General features: G+C 43.2%; 2 protein-coding genes and 1 long non-coding RNA gene across 5 annotated transcripts; 2 read left to right on the plus strand and 1 right to left on the minus strand.

Moving 5' to 3' along the window:
• Positions 1–521: 521 nt before the first annotated feature.
• Positions 522–3,313, plus strand: tmem251 (transmembrane protein 251). Its single transcript, XM_079290746.1, has 2 exons — positions 522–599; positions 2,514–3,313. The coding sequence occupies exon 2, from the start codon at positions 2,522–2,524 to the stop codon at positions 2,906–2,908; it is 387 nt and encodes a 128-aa protein (XP_079146872.1). The 5' UTR covers positions 522–599; positions 2,514–2,521; the 3' UTR covers positions 2,909–3,313.
• Positions 3,314–6,458: 3,145 nt separating this feature from the next.
• Positions 6,459–7,065, minus strand: LOC306793701. Its single transcript, XR_013772895.1, has 2 exons — positions 6,867–7,065; positions 6,459–6,695 (listed from the first exon to the last, which is right to left on the minus strand). It is a non-coding gene; the product is annotated as an uncharacterized lncRNA (long non-coding RNA).
• Positions 7,066–7,119: 54 nt separating this feature from the next.
• Positions 7,120–24,687, plus strand: ubr7 (ubiquitin protein ligase E3 component n-recognin 7). Of its 3 annotated transcripts, XM_079290339.1 has the most exons (12): positions 7,358–7,483; positions 8,398–8,519; positions 11,474–11,607; positions 13,679–13,739; positions 17,089–17,181; positions 17,540–17,593; positions 18,075–18,180; positions 18,271–18,350; positions 18,478–18,642; positions 18,723–18,888; positions 24,187–24,248; positions 24,472–24,687. In XM_079290339.1, exons 2-12 carry the CDS (start codon positions 8,403–8,405, stop codon positions 24,559–24,561), a joined length of 1,128 nt encoding a protein of 375 aa, XP_079146465.1. In that variant the 5' UTR covers positions 7,358–7,483; positions 8,398–8,402; the 3' UTR covers positions 24,562–24,687. The 3 variants fall into 3 exon arrangements, with proteins under 3 accessions (XP_079146464.1, XP_079146465.1, XP_079146463.1); XM_079290338.1 differs by lacking the exons at positions 7,358–7,483; positions 24,187–24,248; positions 24,472–24,687 and adding exons at positions 7,120–7,214; positions 20,820–23,165; XM_079290337.1 differs by lacking the exons at positions 24,187–24,248; positions 24,472–24,687 and adding an exon at positions 20,820–23,165.
• The last annotated feature ends 1,044 nt before the right edge of the window (positions 24,688–25,731 follow it).

Raw genomic sequence — 25,731 nt, forward strand, 5'->3', positions numbered from 1 at the left:
TGCTGTTCATTTGTGTTTCTGCAGCAGAGTTGATTCTATTTATAGACTGAGACTTTTTTCTTTCTTCTCTGATACATAGTAGAAATGTACTTTTTTACATTATTAAATGATAACAATAATGACAACAAGACAGAGTACCAGAGGACGGGAGGCTAGAGGATGGGAGGACAGAGGACAGGAGGCTAAAGGACAGGAGGACAGGAGGCTAGAGGACAGAGGACATGACATTTTATTCTTTATAAATTTATTTATTTTATTAATATTTTACATTTGTTTCCAGAGAGATAATAATGACTTTATAAAGTGACTGCTGGTTTGAATATAACGGTTGCTGCTCGATAAACATTATTAGTATTGATAAGAGTCGCTCCTAAAGATAACTGTCTCAAGCTGACCGTAGTTCTGTGAGGGTACTGATGCCACTAAAACTTACACACTGGCCCTTTAAAGTGACAAACAGTGACGCTTGAGAATGACGTTATTCATGGTATCAGATGACACAACAGGAAAAGAGTAGACATCCGGGACCTCCAGAGATCGACTGTGCTCTGACGACCATACAGCAGCATTTTAGTTTGAAAGAATCAGCGCGAAGGAAGGTAAGAACTGATAAATACACGAGCATTAGTGGGTAATGAGGTAATAACCTATATAATAATAACCCTAACAGGCTAAAGTACTGCTAACAGACTGCTAATGAACTGCTAACAGACTGCTAACGGACTGCTAACAGACTGCTAATCGGGCTAACAGACTAACGTTACTAACGGGCTGGCTAGAGGACAGAGGACAATTGGCTAGAGCAGCGGTTCCCAAACTTTTTAGGCCGCGCACCCCCTTCTACATCCCGACCGGGTTCGCGCACCCCCCCCCCCCCCCCCCTTAATAAAAAAAAAAAAAAAAAGAAGCAACAGAGCCTTTTAAGCCTTCATAGCCGCATAAGAATCGGACCAATGAGAGAACAGTTTGCTCGCGCGTGGCATTTGTTTACAAGATTTAGTCCGCTGTTAAATGTTGCAGTGTGCACACAAACCGAACAAAGGAGCAACTGCAACATTGTATCATATTAATCCCTGAATCGGAACAAAGCAAACGAACTGAAGGTGTGAAAACGCCCTGAAACACTGCAACAAAGTTTCAATCACTTTCAGTGACACAAGGCGTCACTTTTAAAGAGCAACACGGATGTGAGGACACACGCACAGGCTCAGAGGCAGATTATCACATTTAATTTACAATTAATGAGCGACTAATGCAGCCAGGATGTCTTCGGACAAAGCATCGATGCGGTGCGACACAGTGTTGTTGGACATCGGGATCATGTCCAACTTTTTTGCTTCTTTCTCCCCAATCATACATTCCACCATCTCTCTGGCAGCTGGTGAGCTCACGTCTTCGGCGATTGTGTGCGGTAGCCCCTTTCTCGCTATTCTGTAACCAGATATGAAGCCCGTAGTGCGTCATTTATAGACCAACACATGAATGAGACTCCAGTTGTTTTTGGCTGTTTTGTAACTCCTCCAATTTCGATATTAAAATATGTAAGGGGCTTTTGACTTGCACTGGCATGCTTGGTGTTCAGGTGGCGACGTAAATAAGAGCTTCAGACTGTTAGCCAGAACCTCACTGCACACCACGCACTGTGGCTTTGGGGAATCTGCGTTGCCAATCCAAGTGAAGCCCAGACACACATACTTTTCATCATATTTCCTCTTTTTTTCCCAGTCTGCGCCGTCTCATCTTCCTGACTCTGGCTCGATTTCTTCTCCCGGTCTCTCCCCAATAACGCACCTCTCCGTTCCCCTCGCCTCCGATTCCTCTCTCTCTCTGTCCCTCTCCTCTTTTACGACTGATAGCTTCAGATGTCCCACCTGACAGTTTTTAAATTAAAATTACATTTTTTTTTTGTATTTAATATTATTACACCATCAGACCGCCATTACACTTTTCCTCTCGCGCACCCCCTAGAGGCAGCTCGCGCACCCCCAGGGGTGCGCGCACCCCACTTTGGGAATCCCTGGGCTAGAGGAATGAGGACTGGAGAACAGGAAGACAGAAGGCTAAAGGACAGGAGGTTAGAGGACAAAGGACCAACGGGCTGCCGACGGACTGCTTACAGACTTCCAACAGTTCTATAACCATAAACTAACTCAATCAGATATAAAACTACATAACAGTTAAAACAGTAATGAACTGAATGGCGGCACAGAGTGAACCTACAGGTCAGCTGTAGCTACTTAACACACTATGTACGATATATTGATTATGTATTGACTGTTTTGTTTTTTCCTTACTCAAAGGTGGATGTATTGCTTGTCGATCATAATGATTACTGATTGACATTCCTTTTGGTATGGATGATGTATTGCTCACATATTGATTATTGATTGATTCTTTTTTCAGTGTGGAGGATGGTTACCTTTTGTCAGCGGATAGGATAACTTATTGATTATTGAAATGAATTACTTGCAGTATTGATGACGTATTGAACATATTGATTGTTTCTCTCACAGAATGGAGGATGATGAACTTCCGTCAGCGGATGGGTTGGGTGGGCGTGGCTCTCTACTTGCTGCTGAGCGTCATGGCGGTGTACTACGTCTTTGAGGTTCACAGCTTCAGTTTGGAGCTTGTGCAGAGAGGCGGGGCTGGCCCGTCGGCTCCACCCCTCGCCATCAGCTGGTCTCACCGTGTTAGTGCTCACCTGCCACCACTTCCTGTCTGGATATGGGCGTTGGTTTTCCTGCTGCCGTACCTGCAGCTCTTCCTCTTCCTGTTCTCCTGCACGAGAGCCGACCCTCGAGCGGTCGGTTATTGCGTCCTTCCTGTCTGCCTCGCCCTGCTCTGCAGCCGCCAAGCCACCCGCAAACCGGCCAATCAGAGAGGCCCGCCGCTCATCGACACGTAGAGGACGGCCAATCCGAGAGGCTCGCTGCTCAGACAAGACATAACAATGTATTTTATTTGTAACATAACTGTTTGTGTGGTTTGTGATGTCACTTCCTGTGTGCCTTTGAACCCTCCAGTCTGTCAGTCAGGAGCTGATGTCAAGACTGTCCTGAATTTGTCTTTCAGAACCAACACTACTGCCCTGAGTGTCGACTGTTGAGATCAGTCTCCAGCTGTCAATCATTCTCCTGTTAGAGAATCCTGTGCTGTGATTGGCTGGAGGATGTTTAGTGTGTGTGTATGTGTAGTTAGTTTAAAATTGAGACCTGACAGCTGCTGGCCAATCACAGGACTTTGTTGTATTTAATAAGATGAGTCACATGACACATACTGGTAACCATGTTAACTTTATTACATCAATAAAATGGGAAAAAAACAACAATGTGAATTTTTTCTGAAGATTTTTAATGAGTGTTAAGAGACAGAACAGCAGCTTACCAGCTTCATGCTGTCGGAGAATCACTTCCTGTCTCCAGCAACTGCTGCACCAAGTGGACAAGGAGGGAAGGACGCTGGAGAAAGGGTCAGTTTATCAAGAGACACAACCTTAATCCCAACTTTAAGAGGTTAAGTTCACCGAGCTGTTTCAGACAAAACAAAGTTTCTACAACAAACTGATCTTCTAGATCAGCGGTTCCCAAACTTCTTAGGCCACGCACCCCCTTCTACATCCCGACCGGGTTCACGCACCCCCAAAAATCTTCCTGCACCGTGCCTTCAAAAATGTAACGGACGTACACCAGAAGATTGGCCAGATTGGCCACATCTGTAGCCTCGTCTACTTGCGACCTCTTCTTCACGCGACCGACTAATGTGGCCATGGATGTCTTCGGACAAAGCATCGATGCAGCGCGACAGTGTGGTTGGACACCGGGATCATGTCCAACTTTGTTGCTTCTCTCGCGCCAATCATACATTCCACCATCGCTTTGGCAGCTGGCGAGCACACGTCTTCGGCGATTGTGTGAGGTAGCCCCTTTCTTGCTATTCTGTGACCAGATATGAAGCCCGTAGTGTGTTTTTTGCAGACCCAACATGGATGAGACTGCAGTTCAGACAGCTGTTAGCGAGAACCTCACTGCACACCACGCACTGTGGCTTTAGGCAATCTGCATTGCCAATCCAAGTGAAGCCCAGACCCAGATCATTTTCATCATAGTTCCACTTTTTTCACCTCGACTCCGTGATGGGCCTATCTGCTCCCCATTTGTCTGTGCTATCCTTTCCTCCTTTTCGGTCTCTTCCGTCTCATCTTTCTCTGACTCCCGTTCGATTTCTTCTCCCGGTCTCTCCCCAACGCACTGCTCCATTTCCTCTCTCTCTGTCCCTCTCCTCTTTTATGACTGATAGCTTCAGAAGTGCCACCTGACAGTTTCCCCGATTTCAGCCAGTTTATCATATTTGCATGAATGTTGCTGAATGAATGAAGTTAGCTGTCGTAAGCTGCACAAGCTAGGCTAGCTAGTGTGTACGTAAAATACAGTCTGACGGCAGGAGCTGAAGTGCATTTTTTTTAAATTATATTTAATATTAATTATTACACCATTAGACCACCATTACATGTTTCCTCTCACACACCCCCTGTTCTAGATTGACCAACGTCATCTGTGTAAGTTATGGCACAATTCAACGGGGATCAGAAAAGCTTTGGTCTCTCCGTTGACTTCCATACATTTAAAATGCCAAAAATAAGGCGCCATGGGGGAAACGGGAAGGAGAGGGACTCTAACCGCCCAATGAGCGTTAGCCGTTAGCTCGCCACACATGACTCATTTCAAACCCTTTTTACTTTTTATACTGCTGGCTAGCATAATCATTTACTCACTGAATTATAATTTGTACGAATAATCTGAATCTATTAGTAACTAAAGCTATCAAATAAATTCAGTGGAGTGAAAAGTTGGACAAAGGAGAGAAGATGAGAGAGGGAAGCTGAAGACGGGTCAGGAAGTCTGCTGCTGCAGCTCTAAACAGGCTGTATTGTTGTAGAATCAGAACTGTTTATTGGCAAGTTCGATACACATACGAGGAATTTGACTTGCTGAATGGTGCGTAACAATAAACAATGAACACAGTGCAATAATCAAGACATAGGTAGAAGATATATTTGGGGCCCCAGGTTGTTTGCAACACGCACCAAATGTTTGTATGATTTTCTCTTGTATAAGTTTCACATTTGGACAACATCTACCTAATAAGTCAGACTTTGATGTGAAAACATTTGCAGAGCCCATGGTCTCTCGGGGTCATTGTGACATCCTTCCTTTAAGGAGAATGGCTGTCTCATCCCTTATTGGGAGGCAGTCAGTTAATGTATCTGTATCAGGCCCAATGTGTCCAATGTACAGTATCTCTCCACACACCATCTCTGGGTTCTGTTATTCGCTCTCATGACTTCTCTTACCATTGTTATGCCGATGACACCCAGCTGGTCTTGTCATTTCCTCCGGTGACACTCAAGTGGAGGCACGCATCGCTGCGTGCTTGGCTGACATCTCGAAGTGGATGACGATTCACCACCTCAAGCTGAACCTGGACAAAACCGAGCTACTGTTCCTCCCGGGGAAGGGTTACCCGCACAGAGACCTGTCCATCACCATTGATGATATCGTGGTGACGCCAACTCGGACTGTGAGGAACCTGGGTGTGACCCTGGACGACCAACTGTCGTTCTCAGCAAACATTGCATCGGTTACACGCTCCTGCAGATTCCTGCTCTACAACATCAGGAGGATTCACTTCCTCACTGAGGAGACGGTGCAGGTGCTCATCCAGGCTCTTGTCATCTCCCGCCTGGACTACTGCAGCTCACTACTTGGCCATCAGACCTCTGGAGCTTGTCCAGAAAGCTGCAGCTCGTCTGGTGTTCAATCGCCCCAAGTTCTCCCACAACTTCCCTTCTCCGTTCTCTCCGCTGGCTTCCTGTAAGAGCATCCAGTGTAAGACTCTGGTGCTAGCCTACAGGGCAGTGAAAGGAACAGCTCCTTCCTATCTCCAGGCCACGGTCAAGCCCTACACCCCCGCTCGACCACTTCGCTCTGCTACCTCGGGGCGATCGGTTCCCCCGTCGCGGCTGTTTTCTGTTCTGACCCCACGGTGATGGAATGAACTCCCCACTGACGTCAGGACAGCAGAGTCGCTGCCCATCTTTCATCAGGCTGAAAACTCACCTCTTCAAGAAGTACTACCCCGAGCCTTCCACTCACCACTTATTGTATTCGTATTAGTTTGTTTCTGTACTCTTGCGCTGGTTTATGCTCTTAGATGCTTGTTTAAAGGAGATGCACTTATGACTTCTGGTGACTAGTAGTTCTCTTGAATACATATGTTGCATCCACTTATTGTCAGTCGGTTTGGACTGTAATGTAATGTATAATTGTCATGATATGTGTTAATTATATTGTTATACACTTTAAGTTAGTAATTTAGTCATCAAAATAAAATAACCGAAGTTGGAAACTCTGAAAAACATTTTAAGACAGTTTGGCAGAATGAATGAAGAGGCTAAATGAAATTAAACATTTATTATAAATATTGACTTCCCAAATGTATCTAAACATAAAACACCGTCTTCAGGTGTTTCAAAGTGTCCTCTGGTGTTTCAGGTGTCCTCTGATGACTGGTGAAGTGTCCTTGTGTGTTTCACATGTTTTGCCCTCAGGTTTTGGATCTTTTAGCTGGAGGTTGTAGGTAAGAGTTTTGAGGCTCGTCGTCTCCTTCATCACTGTCCTCATCGTCTTCCTCACCTACAGCAGGTAAAACACAGGTGAATCAGAACAAACTAGTGTGCTCTCAAATAACTGACTGGTAACACTCCGTCTATTTACCTCTGACGTGTAACGGTCCGTCTGTTTACCTCTGACGTGTACCACTGTGTTTACCTGACTGCTGTTAGCATTTAGCGGCACATAGCTCACCTTCTGCGCATGCTCCGGTTTTTTCCCGCTCCACCAGCTTGCTAAGGAGCTGTGACACGTTTGCATTCAGCTCATGAAGTCCGCTGATCAGAGAACAAAGATTATTTTCCACTTTAACGCTGATTTTCTCTCTCTGTCCGTCTCTGAATCTCAACTCTGCCACAACACTCACGGCCGCCATCTTTACTACGGCTCTCCTCTGTCGTCATCACGTTGTTTCTTACGTAAACCGGAAGTCTTTATTTTGTGTAGTGGTGGAAGTAGTAACAATGGTTTTAGTTGTATAGACATAGTCATAGAACGGATAATTAGAGCAGTGAGGATCGATAAAGGTGTGACCACAGCACGGTATGATGTCACTAACGTTTATTTTTCACCATCACGTCACTGAAGTTTATTTTGAACTCAGTTATATTATTGATTTTGTATTGATCATTGATTTTGTAATGATTTCCTTTTTAAACATGGTAACCTCTGACCCCTGAAGCGGAAGTTGTTATGACCAGCTAGCAGCAGCAGCAGCAGCAGCTAATCATAACAAAGACACGACGGGCTGATTATTGGTAGTTAATTATCGATCAGGTTATTGGTTTACAGTCATCGAACAGTTTTACTCGGTAAGTTTGTGTTGTATTCACGCAGCTAACACCGTTAGCACCACTTCACATGTTTACTGAAGCTAACTGAAGCTCACTGATGCTGAAGCTAACGGATGCTAAGTGCTAACGGACTGATTGATGAAGCTGTTTAACGAGTTAGTTTCGACCTGAACGTCTCTGTTTCACCACAAACAACACTTAGTGTGTTAAAATAATATATACATATAAATATATATTATGTTATTATTATCTCATGGTATCCATCGGTGTGTAATACCGTGTGTAATACCGTGTGTAATAACTAACGTTACCCCTGTCTGTATTTAATAGTGTTTATTAGCTGAAATCTAAAGCAGCAGAAACGAGGAAACGAGCTGTGTATGTGTGTCTGTGTGTGCCTTCCACTCAGCACTTATTGTATTCATATTAGTTTGTTTCTGTACTTTTGTTCTGGCTACAGGGCGACTGTGGCTAAGTGGAGATCTCTGGCTCTGCTAGTCGCATGTCGATGTGTCCTTGAGCAAGACACTTAACCCCAAAATGTCTCCCGTAGCTGTGCCTACGGTGTGTGAATGTGATAGAATGTGGATTGTAAGTCGCTTTGGATAAAAGCGTCTGCTAAATTACTGTAATGTACTGGTTTATGCTGTTAGATGCTTGTGTAAAAAAGGAGATGCACTTATGACTTCTGGTGACTACTAATTCTCTTGAATACCTATGTTGAATACACTTAGGGTAAGTTGCTTTGGATAAAAGTGAAATGACTGTAATGTTATGTGTGTGTCTGTGTATGTGTGTGTAGTACACGATCACAGACACATTCTCGTGATGTTTTTTTTAACACGAGTCAGATTTAACAGATGTGACAGCAGCTGGTTGTTGTTATTAGTCTCCATAGTAACATCTGTTGTTGTTTGTTTCCATGGTAACAGGAAGGATGTCTGAGGAGCAGACGGTGTCTCTGGTTGATGTTCTGAAGGAAGATGAAGAGTTGGAGGAAGAAGCTTCAGCAGTGTTGGCAGGAAGTGATTCTGATCACTGCTCATACCCTCAGGTCAGTGCTGTTTATATAGATGTGTGTACAGTATACACATTCAGTATGTGGTGTTGATCGGTTCGGATCACTGGACCTAAAACCCATAGAGAGGCTATGGACCTAAAACCCACAGAGAGGCTATGGACCTAAACCCCATAGAGAGGCTATGGACCTAAACCCCATAGAGAGGCTATGGACCTAAACCCCATAGGGAGGCTATGGACCTAAAACCCACAGAGAGGCTATGGACCTAAACCCCATAGAGAGGCTATGGACCTAAACCCCATAGAGAGGCTATGGACCTAAACCCCATAGAGAGGCTATGGACCTAAACCCCATAGAGAGGCTATGGACCTAAACCCCATAGAGAGGCTATGGACCTAAACCCCATAGAGAGGCTATGGACCTAAACCCCATAGAGAGGCTATGGACCTAAACCCCATAGGGAGGCTATGGACCTAAAACCCACAGAGAGGCTATGGACCTAAACCCCATAGAGAGGCTATGGACCTAAAACCCACAGAGAGGCTATGGACCTAAAACCCACAGAGAGGCTATGGACCTAAACCCCATAGAGAGGCTATGGACCTAAACCCCATAGAGAGGCTATGGACCTAAACCCCATAGAGAGGCTATGGACCTAAACCCCATAGGGAGGCTATGGACCTAAAACCCACAGAGAGGCTATGGACCTAAACCCCATAGAGAGGCTATGGACCTAAACCCCATAGAGAGGCTATGGACCTAAACCCCATAGAGAGGCTATGGACCTAAACCCCATAGGGAGGCTATGGACCTAAAACCCACAGAGAGGCTATGGACCTAAACCCCATAGAGAGGCTATGGACCTAAACCCCATAGAGAGGCTATGGACCTAAACCCCATAGAGAGGCTATGGACCTAAACCCCATAGAGAGGCTATGGACCTAAACCCCATAGAGAGTCTATGGACCTAAACCCCATAGAGAGGCTATGGACCTAAACCCCATAGAGAGGCTATGGACCTAAACCCCATAGGGAGGCTATGGACCTAAAACCCACAGAGAGGCTATGGACCTAAACCCCATAGAGAGGCTATGGACCTAAACCCCATAGAGAGGCTATGGACCTAAACCTGAAGGCTGCTATTAAAGTAACCTGGGCTTCCATAACACCTCAGCAGTGCCACAGGCTGATCGCCTCAATGCCGCATTGATGCCATTCATGCAAAAAGAGCCCCGACCAAGTATTGAGTGCATACTGTATACTGTACATGGACATACTTTTCAGTCTGCAGTAAAAATCCTTTTTTAATTGGTCTTATGTAATATTCAAATTTTCGGAGATACTGAATTTTGGGTTTTCATTAGCTGTAAGCCATAATCATCAAAATTAAGAGAAACAAACGCTTTAAATATATCACCCTGTGTGTAATGAATCAATATAATATATGGGTTTCACTTTTTGAATTGAATTACTGAAGTAAATTAACTTTTCGATGATATTCAAATTAATTGAGATGCACCTGTACATACTGTGTGTGTGTGTGTATATATATATATATATATATATATATATATATATATATATATATATATATATATTACATTACAAGAGTCAGTGAACTCTCACATTAAACACACATATTGTTCCTCTTACCAATGCTAGTTATTAATCTGTACCATGTCAAAATGGCGGCTTTGTACAGCAGCTCTTTCTCACCGTTGAGCTTGTTCCTCCAGTTCCTGTAACATACTTCATTTTTATAGTATTATTTAAATTACTTTTTAAAGTCCGGTCTCTGTACTGTTTGGTGCGACGATATTAAGTCCTCTCCTCCTTCCTCTCTTCCGTCCTCTCCTCCGTCCTCTCCTCCGTCCTCTCTTCCGTCCTCTCTTCCGTCCTCTCTTCCGTCCTCTCTTCCGTCCTCTCCTCCGTCCTCTCCTCCGTCCTCTCCTCCGTCCTCTCCTCCTTCCTCTCTTCCGTCCTCTCCTCCGCCCTCTCCTCCGTCCTCTCTTCCGTCCTCTCTTCCGTCCTCTCCTCCGTCCTCTCCTCCGTCCTCTCTTCCGTCCTCTCTTCCGTCCTCTCTTCCGTCCTCTCCTCCTTCCTCTCCTCTGTCCTCTCCTCTGTCCTCTCCTCCGTCCTCTCTTCCGTCCTCTCTTCCGCCCTCTCCTCTGTCCTCATGAGGAATCTGAGACCTGTCATTAGAGTAAAGAGCTGCAGTGTAACTTTCTGCTCTGAGACATAACTCTGGACAGTCTCTGGATAATTCCGGTGGACAGGATGAAGGAGGTCTGTAGGAGGTCTGGCAGTATTTAATGATGATGTATTATCCCCCCCCCCCCACCTGCTCCACTCAAACACTAACTGGCTGCAGAATGACGTCATGACTTTAATCATGAGCCGCCGTCATTCACTCAATATGTTATAACATCATCACCTCCCCCTGAGAAGACCTGCTCCTATGTGTATGTTTATGTGTTTATATGGTTTTATATGTGTTTATGTGTTTTATATGTGTTTATATGTCTTTTATATGTGTTATGTGTTTATATGGTTTTATATGTGTTGATATGTGTTTATATGGTTTTATATGTGTTGATATGTGTTGATATGTGTTTTATATGTGTTGATATGTGTTTATATGTGTTGATATGGTTTTATATGTGTTATGTGTTGATATGGTTTTATATGTGTTGATATGTGTTTATATGTGTTGATATGGTTTTATATGTGTTATGTGTTTATATGGTTTTATATGTGTTGATATGTGTTTATATGTGTTGATATGGTTTTATATGTGTTATGTGTTTTATATGTCTTTTATATGTGTTATGTGTTTATATGGTTTTATATGTGTTGATATGTGTTGATATGTGTTGATATGTGTTTATATGGTTTTATATGTGTTGATATGTGTTGATATGTGTTTTATATGTGTTGATATGGTTTTATATGTGTTATGTGTTTATATGGTTTTATATGTGTTTCAGGGCTATGTGAAGCGTCAGGCTCTGTATGCCTGTAACAGCTGCAGACCAAAGGGAGGAGAAGCAGCAGGAGTCTGTCTGGCCTGCTCATACAAATGTCACGAAGGCCATGACCTCTTTGAACTCTACACCAAGAGGTAAACAAATAAACTCTTCAGCTTTCAGCAAACAAACTGTTCTTCTGCTTTCAGTAAACAAACAAACAAACTGTTCTTCTGCTTTCAGCAAACAAACAAACAAACAAACTGTACTTCTGCTTTCAGTAAACAAACAAACAAACTGTACTTCTGCTTTCAGTAAACAAACAAACAAACTGTTCTTCTGCTTTCAGTAAACAAACAAACAAACTGTACTTCTGCTTTCAGTAAACAAACAAACAAACTGTACTTTTGCTTTCAGTAAACAAACAAACAAACTGTTCTTCTGCTTTCTGTAAACAAACAAACAAACTGTTCTTCAGGGCCCCGTGCCACGTAAGTGGTTCAGCAAAGTCGATCAAATGTCCTGTTAGCAGCCTAAATTAACGAGATGATTGATGTCAGGCTATCTCGGTTCCTGCGAGGCTGATCCTCTGAAACAGTCTCGTTAATTTGAACCAGACGATCAGGATCAGGATGATTGCGCGTGCCCGTCCTACTTCTAAAGGGGGAAGCGTGGATCACAGAAACCATGATGTTCTAACAGTACAATGTGAAATAAAGTCACAGAAAGAGCCTCTTTGTTCTCCGCTGACGAGCAGGAGATGATCATGAACGCATATGAGGAAGTCAAGACCGAAATCACAGCAAAATATAACAGCGGCACCGCTGAGAGGACCAGACAAGAAGCACGGCAACACATCAGACACGTTCAATGCGTCAGTGTTGGAAATGAATCGGCTCATTTTAATGCCTCATCAGCCCAACCAATCACATGACATGTCTTTATGTGCTGCTGGCAGTAGACTTCATGATGCATCATCCAATGAGATCTACAGCGACAATAATGATCTCAACTCTTTCAGAATAAGTAGATAAAAACAAGCCCAAAGAGCATCTAACTGATACGAATTAATATGAGGATATATGTACTGTATGCCCTTATGTATCATGTAGCCTACTATATATATGTATGTGTAGATTACCATATAGAACTAGTTTGAATATGTGTGTGTGAGAATCTGTTTATGGGCGGATCAGTATGTGTATTATTCATAATCAGACATTCAATCAATTGAAGCAGTGAAACGAAATAGTGTGTGATTCTCTGTGTTCTCATCATGTTCTACAGTAATGATGTGCTGCTGTACTAATAACACTGTCATATCATTATGAGTGCTTTAACCTCATGTATGCAACCAGCCATCAAGAGGACATGAGAGCAAGTACACACTAAGCACACACACATGACTCAGAATGCTGAGTCAGCACAATATGTGCCATGGTGACGTGATGAACACATCCGTAAGTTTATTAAGCGCCAAATCAACTTGACCAACAGCGCGGCATGCAGCGGCTTTCCCCATGTTCTCCGCATCGCCGACACTACAACAACGCAGCACTCGCACAACAGCTCAAGGCTGCATCCAGTCTGTGGGACAGGCAGTGTGGTGTTCAATGTCTGCTCCAGAAGCTCTGGAAAGAAATGATTCCTTGTGGGCAGAATGGACAGCGCTCGTATAGGAAGTCATCGTGATGTGATGACGGATCTTGGCGATGTGGAAGAAGTCTCTCCCTATAAAACGCTCATCTAACTAATATCCTCCTTCATCAGTGGATCTCTGAGGAAGGAGCTGCACATTAATGCAACAGAGGCTTCTTAGTTTGCTCCGCTGCTTTTAAGGATCACGTGTGTCTCACTTTACATGCATTTCATCAACTCCCGTATAACCCCCAGTATATGCGCAAGCGCATCAGACTACCGTATGTGACGGGAGCGGCCATGTTTTCCGGGGGAGTGGCAGCTTATCCAGCTACCTTCACTGAGCCTGCGCTGGAGCAGGTTCAAGCTTTTGGATGTGTTGCCATGGTGATTATGCCGAACTTGCTTCGTGGAACCGAAAAGCCTGATCTACGTCATCTTATCCTGAAAAGTATCCGGCTAACTCAGTTAGACACGTACGAGGAACCGGGCCCTGCTTTCTGTAAACAAACAAACGGTTGTTCTGCTTTCTGTAAACAAACAAACTGTGCCTCTCTTTTCTGTAAACAAACTTTCTGTTTTCTGTAGGAACTTCCGCTGTGACTGTGGAAACAGGAAGTTCACAGAGTTGCAGTGTAAACTCCACCCTGTGAGTTCACGTCAGATTCATTTACATGTTATTCAATGGTTCTGATGATTAACTGTAATCTGTGTAAACTGCTCCCCATGAAGACAGAAAGTCTGGTGTGTGTAGATTGATACCAAAAGTTAGGGTAATCCGATTATCAACTCCTGTTATTGATCTGATTCTGAAACGTACGTGTTTTTGCCAAATTATGAACTACTTTCAGTGGATAGGATGACTGTCAAAAAGCATCGATGAGAGGAAGCAGTCATTGAAATTGACCAATGCAGTATGATTATCTTGATCTGTTCTTTTATTTGGTGCCAAACATAAAATATTGTATGTGTCTATTTCATTAATTAACTCTAAAAGATGAACAGATAATTGATCGAGGTGATGAATTTCTTCCTTAGTCACGTGACATGAGATTCTAAGGAACCAGTGTCGGTTCCCATCCATAGTAGTAAATCCCTAAATCCTTGTCCGATGGTTGCTTACACATGTATTTAACATTTATTAGGGCCCGAACACCGACAACGTCGGGCCGCGAGGTCCTGATTGAAACTGTAGGAATTATTCTTATTATTCTTTTTCTCTCGAATGAAACGCCTTTTCGGGGGCTTTATCATGTCTCCAACATCCCCATATTTTGCGAGCATATCAGGACCGCGGGAAAATTTGATATTTTATGGGTCCCATGCTTGAGCATGACAAAATTGCTCGCTGGCGCCCCCTAGAAGTTGGAAAGGCAAGCCTCGACAGCCAAATGACTTAAAATTTTACGGACATGGGCAACTGAATGTCCAAATCCCAATGTCCCCCCCTTACGGACTCAGACTTTGAGGCACGCTCGCGTGAAGTCCGTGAGGGTTTAGGGATGTCCCACTGTCAAATCATCAAGTGTTTGAGTCTCTCGTAGACATGTTGAGCCCTTTATGAACCCTTTCCGTAAATCATCATGGTATGCTGACAGCCTAAGGGAATTACCCACAAATCATTGCAATGTGAAGTTAAACACGGGGTAACAAGTGGACGCATGGAGACGTAAACAAAGAGGACGGCTCACGTGTGTTCAGCCTGTCATAATACATTTACTCAGAAACATTAAGGGTTAAAGATGGAACAAAAAATAAATCAGAGAATATTTATTTATTTATTCATCAAATATTTGATATTGTATTTGAAGCTGTTTTGACAAACACGAGTAAATAGATGATATGAAGTTAGATATTATCTTGAGAGGAAAGAGCCTGAAGACGTTCACATCAGGGAGTACAAAGTATACAATAAATACACACAATTATAAATCATATTTTTTGTTTTCATGGTAACGTGATATGTTGCAGCAAAGTGCTGTCCCGTTCCTATTTACACCATCTCAAGCCCTCAGTCTCTCACACTCACCCACTCACCAGGTGACGTCAGTAAGTCCTTGAGGGTTTAGGGTTTAGGGGGACATTGGGATTTGGCCATTGAGTTCTACAAAAAATCCTCTTGGGACCCTAAGCTCCGCCGCCCAAAATTTCCCGCCATTTTGTAAAAAAAACAAACAAATTCACTACTCCTAGACCCTGGGTCTGATTGGTATCAAATTTGCTGTGAATCATTATTGGATTTATATCATCAAAATTATGAAAATCTTGTTGATATCTTATTGCATTAAGAATATATGGACCAATGAATTTCATAGGGGCGTGGCCTTCTACAGCAATATATATAACTTCAAAACCATGTGGCCTATCCTCAAATCTGTCGCATATGTTCACATTGTGTCCTGTAACATGCCCTCAAATTTTTATTCCATACAACCACTAGGGGGCAATGCAGTAATACTCCCATTTCTTTGCATTTTTAGGCTCTTTCATCGTTTTCAGGCATTGTACTTTAATGAACTCCTCCCACAGAATTTATACGATCAACTTCAAATTTGGTCAAGATGATCTAAAGACATTAATGATGAAAGTTACTAAAATGGTCTACTGACATTGAACGACCTTCGTTTTATGTGGCGCCCATGTCACGCACATTTCGTGCTGTTCGCCATGAAAGAGGAAGTTGTTCAATCTGCCCCAAACTTGTTATGCATGATGCTGGTCCAGGCCTGAGCACATTTCCATGCAACATTTTCACAAAGTCATAGCGCCACCTACTGGCAAAAGGAAATGACAAATTTTATACTTTGATGTACTCCAACTAGGAAGTTGCCCAGATCAGTCTCAAATTTGGTCAGGTCATTTGTAAGACATTGATGATGCTTCATCATGAATATTGTGAATTGTCGTTAAACGCTGTTGCCGTGGCAACGCGTCATTCGCCATGAAAAGGGAAGCTTATTTTTCTGTGGCTTAGGATGCTCACTAAGCCTTGGAACTTTGCACAGGTGTCACAGGTGATGGAAATAAATATTTCATATGGCTTTTTGGCTTGACTCTTTCAAATTGCCTCGATAGTGCCCCCTACAAATATTCAACAACGCAGCCCCAGCGCTACGTTTGACCTACATGTATGAAATTTGGGAGGCACATGTATCACATGGAGACTTAAAAGAAGGCATCTTGGGACCATGTTCTAAAATGAACGGGAAGTCGACTATTTTTGTGTGAATTTTCTCATGATTTCTAGTCGCTGTACTTTAACAAACTCCTCCTAGGTACTTTATCAGATACACTTCAAATTTGTCGTATGTTGTTGTATGGTCAGTATAATCTAAAGACCTTTGCGATTAAAAGTTACTCAAAGCTTTACGGTTGATGGAATGGCGTAGCCGTGGCGTGGCTGCCATTGTACGTGATTCGCCATTAAACAACAAGCTGATGTAACTCCACTGGACTTGCTCAAATCTGTCTCAAACTTGCCAAACTTGATAACAGTCATGGCCTGAGGATGTCTACAAGCCAATTTTCACTCAAAGTCATAGCGCCACCTACTGGCAACAGGAAGACAATGTTATGTGACAAACTGAATCCGATTTACATGATATTTACATGATGTGGTCTATACTTGATGTAGAGCAACACAATGCATGTTTGCGCATGTTCTCTCGTGCCACATAGTGGATACAGGAACTCGTGGAATATTGGCACTATATCATTTCCAGCGTCGCACAGTCCAAGCATTAAAAATACGTCTAACTTGTGGGCGCGCTGTCTGATGGTCGCTCCCACCAGTACCCCCGAGACGCGGGAAGGTGCGAGGGCCCATACATCGCTGCTTGCAGCTTTAATTTTATGTTATTTGTTTGTTTGGTGGGGACAGTCCACATGAGTAAAACAAGAGTCTGTTTTGAATTTGTAGTTCCTGGACAGATGTTGCATCACCCTAAAACCAGAATATAACTGATGATCATCACCCGGTGTTTGTGTGTGACTTTCAGGAGAAGGAGGTCAACCGTCTGAACAAATACAGTCATAACTTCTTTGGAGTTTATTGTACCTGCAGCCGGCCTTACCCAGACCCAGAGGACCAGGTGAGACACACACCTGGTGAAATCAATACAATCTACCACATTAATAATGATACATCTATATGTATTCCAGAGTGAAAAGTTATTTATTTATGTGTATTTATACAAGACAAACCGAAGAGTGTACTCCGCCATCGTCACTCCGGCTGTTTTGAAATCACTCTGATCCGATAATGCTTCGAAAGTTTAGAAGAGACACTCAATTAAATTATGTTCTTTCCATTCAAGACAACATCGTGCTAACTGGAAGTTAGGTGGTCCAGTGGAAGCCTTTACTTGACCTTTCACCTGACTTTCACAGGAACACCAGGTGTACTCCTTTTCCTTTATTAACTCTGTGATTGGCTGCTTTTGTGTGCAGGTGGAGGACGAGATGATTCAGTGTGTGGTGTGTGAGGACTGGCTTCATGGCCGGGTGAGTACCAGGTTTCAGTATAAAAGCTTCACCCGGTGTTCCATATATATATATATGTATGTATGTATGTATGTGTGTATGCATGCGTGTATACGTGTATACGTGTATACGTGTATACGTGTGTATACACGTGTATACACGTGTATATATATATATATATATATATATATATATATACATATATACATATATACATATATATATATATATATATACATGTGTGTGTGTGTATATATATATATATATATATATATATATATATATATATATATATATATACATACATGTGTGTGTGTGTGTGTATATATATATATATATGTGTATGTGTGTATATGTATGTGTATGTATATATATATATGTGTATGTATATATCATAGCCGAGTCCTTTCAAACATCCTCAGTCCACACATTTCTCCATAAAGTTTATATTTTCATAAACAGGTGTTTCTTACTAATCTAAGTCACTTGTGTGTGTTGACAGCACCTGGGCTGTGTGGTTCCAGACTGTGTGGAGCTGCAGGAGATGATCTGTGAACTCTGTATGAACAAAAACCCTTTCCTCTGGACCTATGCTGCTCACCTGTCAGGTAAACGGTGTGGTTCAGCTCACTTGTCAGGTAAATAGTCGAGTTCGTCTGTCTGTTCTGTTCATGTTCTTCTTCCTGTGTGACGTTCAGTTCCAAGTGCAGCAGTTCAGGTGAAGGAGGAAAGAGATGCAGACGAGTCGAACACAAACCGTCCTGTCAAAGAAGAAAAGGTGAGAGGATTAAACTTAAAATTATACTTTAGTACTTGAGTAAAAATACTTTTTTAGACGTAGATCCAGCCTCTGATTTTTGCTCTCAAAGTGCGATTAATGTGATCGATTAATAACAATCTGTCAGGGTGATGAGGTCATCGAGCCCAGCTGTAAGCGAAGCCGCGAGGAGGTGGAGCCGAGCTGCAGACTGATGGAGCTGCAGACGATTGGTCAGAAAAGAGTCCAATCAGGAGCCGTGTTCTGGCCATCAGGCTGGCGTTCCAAACTCTGCTCCTGTACCACCTGCAAGGTAAGACTGTCTGGGTTTCTATTGGCTCACATACTGATGATGTCACTGTGATGTCATTTGACCCGTCTTTGTGTACTCAGGAGTGTCTGTCTGAAGCCGGTCTGTCCTTCCTGTTGGACGAGTCGGACACCGTCCTTGCCTACGAGAACAAAGGAAAGACCAACGAGCAGAGACAGCAAAGTCACGACCCTCTGATGGCAGTGCTGGACAACTTGAACCACGTTCAGCAGCTGGAGATCATCCACGGTACACAAAACTGCCAGTACTACGTATACAGCTACCAGTACTATACACAAAACTACCAGTACTATACATTACACTGCCAGTACTATACATTAAACTGCCAGTACTATACATTAAACTGCCAGTACTATACATTACACTGCCAGTACTATACATTACACTGCCAGTACTATACATTAAACTACCAGTACTATACATTAAACTGCCAGTACTATACATTACACTGCCAGTACTATACATTAAACTGCCAGTACTATACATTAAACTGCCAGTACTATACATTACACTGGCAGTACTATACATTACACTGCCAGTACTATACATTACACTGCCAGTACTATACATTAAACTGCCAGTACTATACATTACACTGCCAGTACTATACATTACACTGCCAGTACTATACATTACACTGCCAGTACTATACATTAAACTGCCAGTACTATACATTAAACTGCCAGTACTATACATTAAACTGCCAGTACTATACATTAAACTACCAGTACTATACATTAAACTGCCAGTACTATACATTACACTGCCAGTACTATACATTAAACTGCCAGTACTATACATTAAACTGCCAGTACTATACATTACACTGGCAGTACTATACATTACACTGCCAGTACTATACATTACACTGCCAGTACTATACATTAAACTGCCAGTACTATACATTACACTGCCAGTACTATACATTACACTGCCAGTACTATACATTAAACTGCCAGTACTATACATTACACTGCCAGTACTATACATTACACTGCCAGTACTATACATTACACTGCCAGTACTATACATTAAACTGCCAGTACTATACATTAAACTGCCAGTACTATACATTACACTGCCAGTACTATACATTACACTGCCAGTACTATACATTAAACTGCCAGTACTATACATTAAACTGCCAGTACTATACATTACACTGGCAGTACTATACATTACACTGCCAGTACTATACATTAAACTGCCAGTACTATACATTAAACTGCCAGTACTATACATTACACTGCCAGTACTATACATTACACTGCCAGTACTATACATTAAACTGCCAGTACTATACATTACACTGCCAGTACTATACATTAAACTGCCAGTACTATACATTACACTGCCAGTACTATACATTAAACTGCCAGTACTATACATTAAACTGCCAGTACTATACATTACACTGCCAGTACTATACATTACACTGCCAGTACTATACATTAAACTGCCAGTACTATACATTAAACTGCCAGTACTATACATTAAACTGCCAGTACTATACATTACACTGCCAGTACTATACATTACACTGCCAGTACTATACATTAAACTGCCAGTACTACACACAAGACTCCCAGTAGTACGTATACAACTACCATAAACTTCAACTTTATTTGAGTCGTTATTCTACATTTTTACATATACATGAAATTTGACCTCTGCATTTAACCCATCCCTAGCGTATTGGGAGCAGTGGGCTGCTGAAAAGCACCCGGGGAGCGGTTAGGGGTTCAGTGTCTTGCTCAGGGAGACTTCGGCACAGGACTCGTAGCAGCCGAGGATCGAACCACCGACCTCGCGGTAGCCGGTCGACCCTCTCTACCCCCTCTCTAGTCACGGCCACCACCAGTACTATACACTAAAAGTACTATGCACTGAACTACCAGTACTACATAAACAACTGCCAGTACTTCCAGTGGTGGGCCTTCTCTGCTGGCCTAGACAGAATCACAAAGTTATAGCTATTTTATAATTAACGTGAGGCGTGATTGGTCAGTGGGCTAGCGTGACTGTTGTGAAACTAGCAGAACTTTGTAGTAGTAAGAGTTAAAGACGTTTTTACGTGACATTATATTTGTTGCGTTTTGGTTTGTGTAGATTATTTTTTTTTGACCTAGCTTTGTTTTGTTTTTACCACTCAATGGCAGAAGGAGGAGGAGAAACTGATTTTGTGGAGGATTTACTGGCAACGCCTTTCTGGAGAAGGACGTTTGAAGAAAAGCTGGACATCGTATCAAAGGGTCGGCCGACCCCACAGCTAGCCCTGACCCAGCCAGGAAAAGGGTTTGTGCGACACTTTAAGTCCAGCAACTACGAACGGTATTCCTGGCTAATGGGGTCGGAGAACAGTTGTAAATTGTATTGCTGGGAATGCCTTTTATTTGCAACTGAGCGTCTTGGTGTTTGGAGCTGCACTGGATTTGCAAACCTGAGTTGCTTGAGCAAGGCAGCAACAAGACACCAAAGCACGGCAGGACACCTACAAGCTACGGTGCTCTTGAAAACTTTTGGGGAGACCCGAGTGGATCTACAACTTGACGAACAGGTTCGCAAGGAAACGGAGCTCCACAACGAAAAAGTTAAGAAAAATAGGGAAATACTAAAAAGACTGATAGATTGTGTCATCTTTTTGGGTAAACAGGAGCTCTCATTCAGGGGACACGACGAAAGTAAGGAGTCCACAAATAAGGGAAACTATGTGGAGCTACTTTCCTTTGTGGCCGAGCAAGACACAGACTTACACTACCACCTCTCCACTAACGAAGTGTTTACCGGGACATCAGGCACAATACAGAACGACCTGATCAGTGCTGTAGCTGAAGTGATGGGAGAGGAGATCAGACGAGAGATAAATCAAGCGCCCTTTGTCGCTGTTATGGTGGACGAAACCACTGATGTGGATAATACAGCGCAGCTGGCACTGGTGGTCCGTTATGTGACAGATACCGGCGTCAAGGAAAGGTTTGTCAGATTTGACGATGTTACCGGCAACAAGAGAGCCGATGACATCGCTGCTCTTCTCGTCCGATTCCTGGAGGACCACGATTGTCTGGACAGAGTCGTGGCTCAGTGTTTTGATGGCGCAGCGGTCAACGCATCTGGACTTAATGGAGTGCAGGCTAAAGTTAAAGAGAAGGCTCCTCTGGCTTTATTTATACACTGCTATGCCCATCGGCTGAATTCAGTGCTGACTAAAGGGGTCTCAAAGCTGAGAGAATGTAGAATATTTTTTTCACAGCTCAATGGCCTCGCAGTGTTTTTCTCCAGGTCCCCAAAGTGCTCACAGCTGCTCAATGACATCTGCCAGCGGCGTCTTCCTCGTGTGGCACCAACACGGTGGCATTATAGCTCCAGACTGGTCAACACCGTGTTTGATAAGAGAGCCGCCCTGCAGGAGCTCTGTGAGCACGTTTTGGAGCACCATGACGAGTACGACGATGAATCTGTGCGCTGTGCTGATGCATACAAAGCCCATCTGGAGAACTTTGAGTTTTGTTTTTTGCTGTCCACTTTCCACAGGATTTTTGAGGATTCGGATGTGCTGTTTGGAGTACTACAGAACAGAAAACTGGACGTACAGTTCTGTCTGAAAAGAGTGGATGAGTTTTGTGACACTATTGAGAGAGAAAAGGGACGGTTTGCTGACACCTTTGAAGCCACTGTGAGTGAAACAGGTGCTCCAAGTGCACAAAGAGGCCAAACGGAGGGAGATGTTCGTCTTCAGTACCAGAAACTCCACAGCGATATCTTGGACAACATTGTTGTCCAGATACAAAATCGGTTCAAAGACCACGAGAAATTAATGTTTCTCTCCCTCCTCGACCCCCAGCAGTTTCGGGCATATCAGAAGAAGTTCCCGGATTCGGTCTTCTCCAGCCTAACGCAGAGTCACGGATCTCTGTTTGATGATCTGACACGGCTGAAAACAGAACTGACTGTCATGTACGCCATGGCTGGCTTTGGGGGAAAAAGCCCTGATGACCTACTGGCTTTCCTTCAGCAGAACGATCTGGTGGAGAGCATGCGTCAACTTTACGCACTGGCATGTTTGGCGGTGACGATCCCGATATCGACTGCCTCTGTCGAGCGGACATTTTCAGCCCTCAAACGCATCGAAAAATATTCCAGAAGTACAACTGGGGAGGCTCGACTGTCATCACTGGCGTCCATGGCCATCGAGAAGGACTTCTTACTGGAACTGAAGCGTACTGATAAACTGCACAACCGTGTCATTGAACTCTTTGTTAACAAAGAAAGGAGGATGGGCTTTGTCTATAAATAGTGAACAGCAGCTTTGTATTTGCTTTGTTGTCATTTAAATAAACGTGACTGGTTCTTGTGAGTTTGTTCTTGTCATTGTGTTAATTCCATTGATTTTGACTATGTGCATTACCTGTTAATGACGATAGTGACAGACCTGCATCCTTTATAGTTTTGCACGTATTCATGTATCTGCACAGTTAGTGTATTTGTAGGTGTTGAGTGTGAGGAATTTAAGTTTTAAAGCGCTCCTAATTATGGATATAATGTGATACAGTATATTTACTCGGAGTCTGGTCATTTCATGCATTAAGTGTCTGTGAGAGGGGGTTTGAGGAATGTGCTGGAGCGGGGGTGGTGTGAAAGTGGCAGGGAGAGGTGTGAAGTTTAGGACAATGGATCAAGGCCCAGGAGGGGCTTGTTGGACTTCAGCCAATCATTGAGGTGATCGATATGTTATGTGAGACTTTTCAGAGACTTTGGTGGAAAAACGAGATGTGAATCCAGGAGAGATTCAGACCTCATCTGGACCATGGGGCAGACACACCAGTCTGTCGTGTGGTGCGGATGGGCCCTCTATTTCATGAAATATTACTATCGATAGTTAATTCAGTTTGTAGGTGTGTTTGCTTTTATTAGTATATTAAATTCCTTTTGATTTAAACTTCAACCAGCTGATTTGACCCTGCTTAATGATGGAAGAAGGAGAGCAAGGGGGGGGGGGCTGCCTCTTCTCCTCTGCTTGCTTTACCTTTTTGTTTGAGAAATTTTGAACATAACATGAGCTTCATGTAACATTTTATTTCACTTGTCAAATGTTGCAGTGTTATGTGAATATGAGGTTTTTAAACAAAACAAATAATAACCTGTAGCTGTGGCGGCGTCATGAGGTTATTAGGTGGTTCAACTGCAGTAGGACAGCAACTGATGGCCCAAGTATAAAGTACACGGCCCGCCACTGTACTACACATAACGACCAGTAGTACCCGCACGATGACCGGTAGTACCCGCACGACGACCGGTAGTACTCGCACGACGACCGGTAGTACCCGCACGACGACCGGTAGTACCCGCACGACGACCGGTAGTACCCGCACGACGACCGGTAGTACCCGCACGACGACCGGTAGTACCCGCACGACGACCGGTAGTACCCGCACGACGACCGGTAGTACCCGCACGACGACCAGTGCTACGTAAACAACTGCCAGTATGACTCATGAAACAAGTCCCATCTGTCGACATGTCTTTCAGGGTACAATGACATGAAAACTGAACTGAAGGACTTCCTGCAGAGATTCGCAGAAGAAGGAAAGGTGAGTTTAGGACTCCAGAAGCCTAAAGTTTAGGTTAAGAACTTGCATCGATAAGAAGTGAAAGGTAATTGGTCACATTCGCTATATTTCATCTGACACCACGTTTAAGATGAAGGAATCTCCTGGAAACTAGTCCGACATCCAAAGTCTAGTGAGGTGATCATGTGACTGTTCTCTAATCGGTTGTGACTCCTCATGATGTCATGTGACTGTTCTCTGATAGGTTGTGACTCCTGATGACATCCGTCAGTTCTTCGAGCAGCAGAGTCGAAAGAGACGACGAGATGATGCCGGATGCTTCTACCCGAGCTAAAGACCTTTAAACCTTTTGTGTTCTCAGTTTTCTATCGTCAGGTTACTTAGAAGCTGACTTCCTGTTTTTAATGTATGTTTCAGTGGTCACCAACATAAGTTTCCTTTTTAATGAAAACCAATAAAACTCAGCTGAAGAATGACTCAGAGTCGTCATAATTCAAGATCAATCAACAGTACGGATGTCACATGAAGGAAATCAAATAAAAAAACAAATTCACGAAATTAAATGAGATTATTTTAGTTTTAAACGGTAACTGTCAGATATACAGAATCCTTTCATTGTGTACATATAATATATTATGTTTATACATTATGTATAAATGTTGTATATACAGAACCTCCACTGGATCCGTTGTCCCACAACGGATCGAATACAAAGTCCTTCTCACTCACAAAGCCCTCCATAATCAGGCCCCCTCCTACCTCACCGACCTGCTTCACCACCACACTCCATCCCATCGGCTCCTCTGATGCCAACCTCCCGTCTCTTCCACTCAGGACCAAGCACCCGACAATTGGGTGACAGCCTTCTCCATATCTGCCCCCTCCCTCTGGAACACTCCAAACACATCTGAGACTGCGCTGACCTCAGGTTCAAAACCCACCTTTTCAAAACTGCTTTTAATGTGTGGCCATTATTGTGTGTTTTATGTTCTTAGTGGATAGCTTTTATATATGATGATTTTAATGTAAAGTGTCTGAGTACTCTGAAAAGTGCTCTATAAATAAAATATTATATATAATTAATAGGGTTAGGTTTGGGACGTGGCCTCCTGGTGGAGGTCACGGGCACGAGGGGAACATTAGTCTAAAGATCTTTGGGTATTGGGAGTACATGGCAGCATATATTTGCTTAAAATCCCCCTATAATTTACATTACAGTCATTTAGCAGACGCTTTTATCCAAAGCAACTTACAATTCAGATCACACCGTAGGCACGGTGTGCAATTTTGGGGTTAAGTGTCTTGCTCAAGGACACATCGACATGCGACTAGGGTTAGGGTTGGGTTAGGGTTAGGTTTAATTGGGAGCGGGGCCCTCCTAAGAGGGCCACGAGGGGCACTGGCACAAGGGGGCTGTCCTTTTAAAAAGGCTTTAAAAAAAACCCTAAGAAATAAAAAACAATTAAACAATTTTATTAAAAACAGCCCGACAGCAGAGCAACCG

Source organism: Melanostigma gelatinosum (assembly GCF_949748355.1).
Source record: "Melanostigma gelatinosum genome assembly, chromosome: 19".
Classification (NCBI taxonomy): Eukaryota; Metazoa; Chordata; class Actinopteri; order Perciformes; family Zoarcidae; genus Melanostigma; species Melanostigma gelatinosum.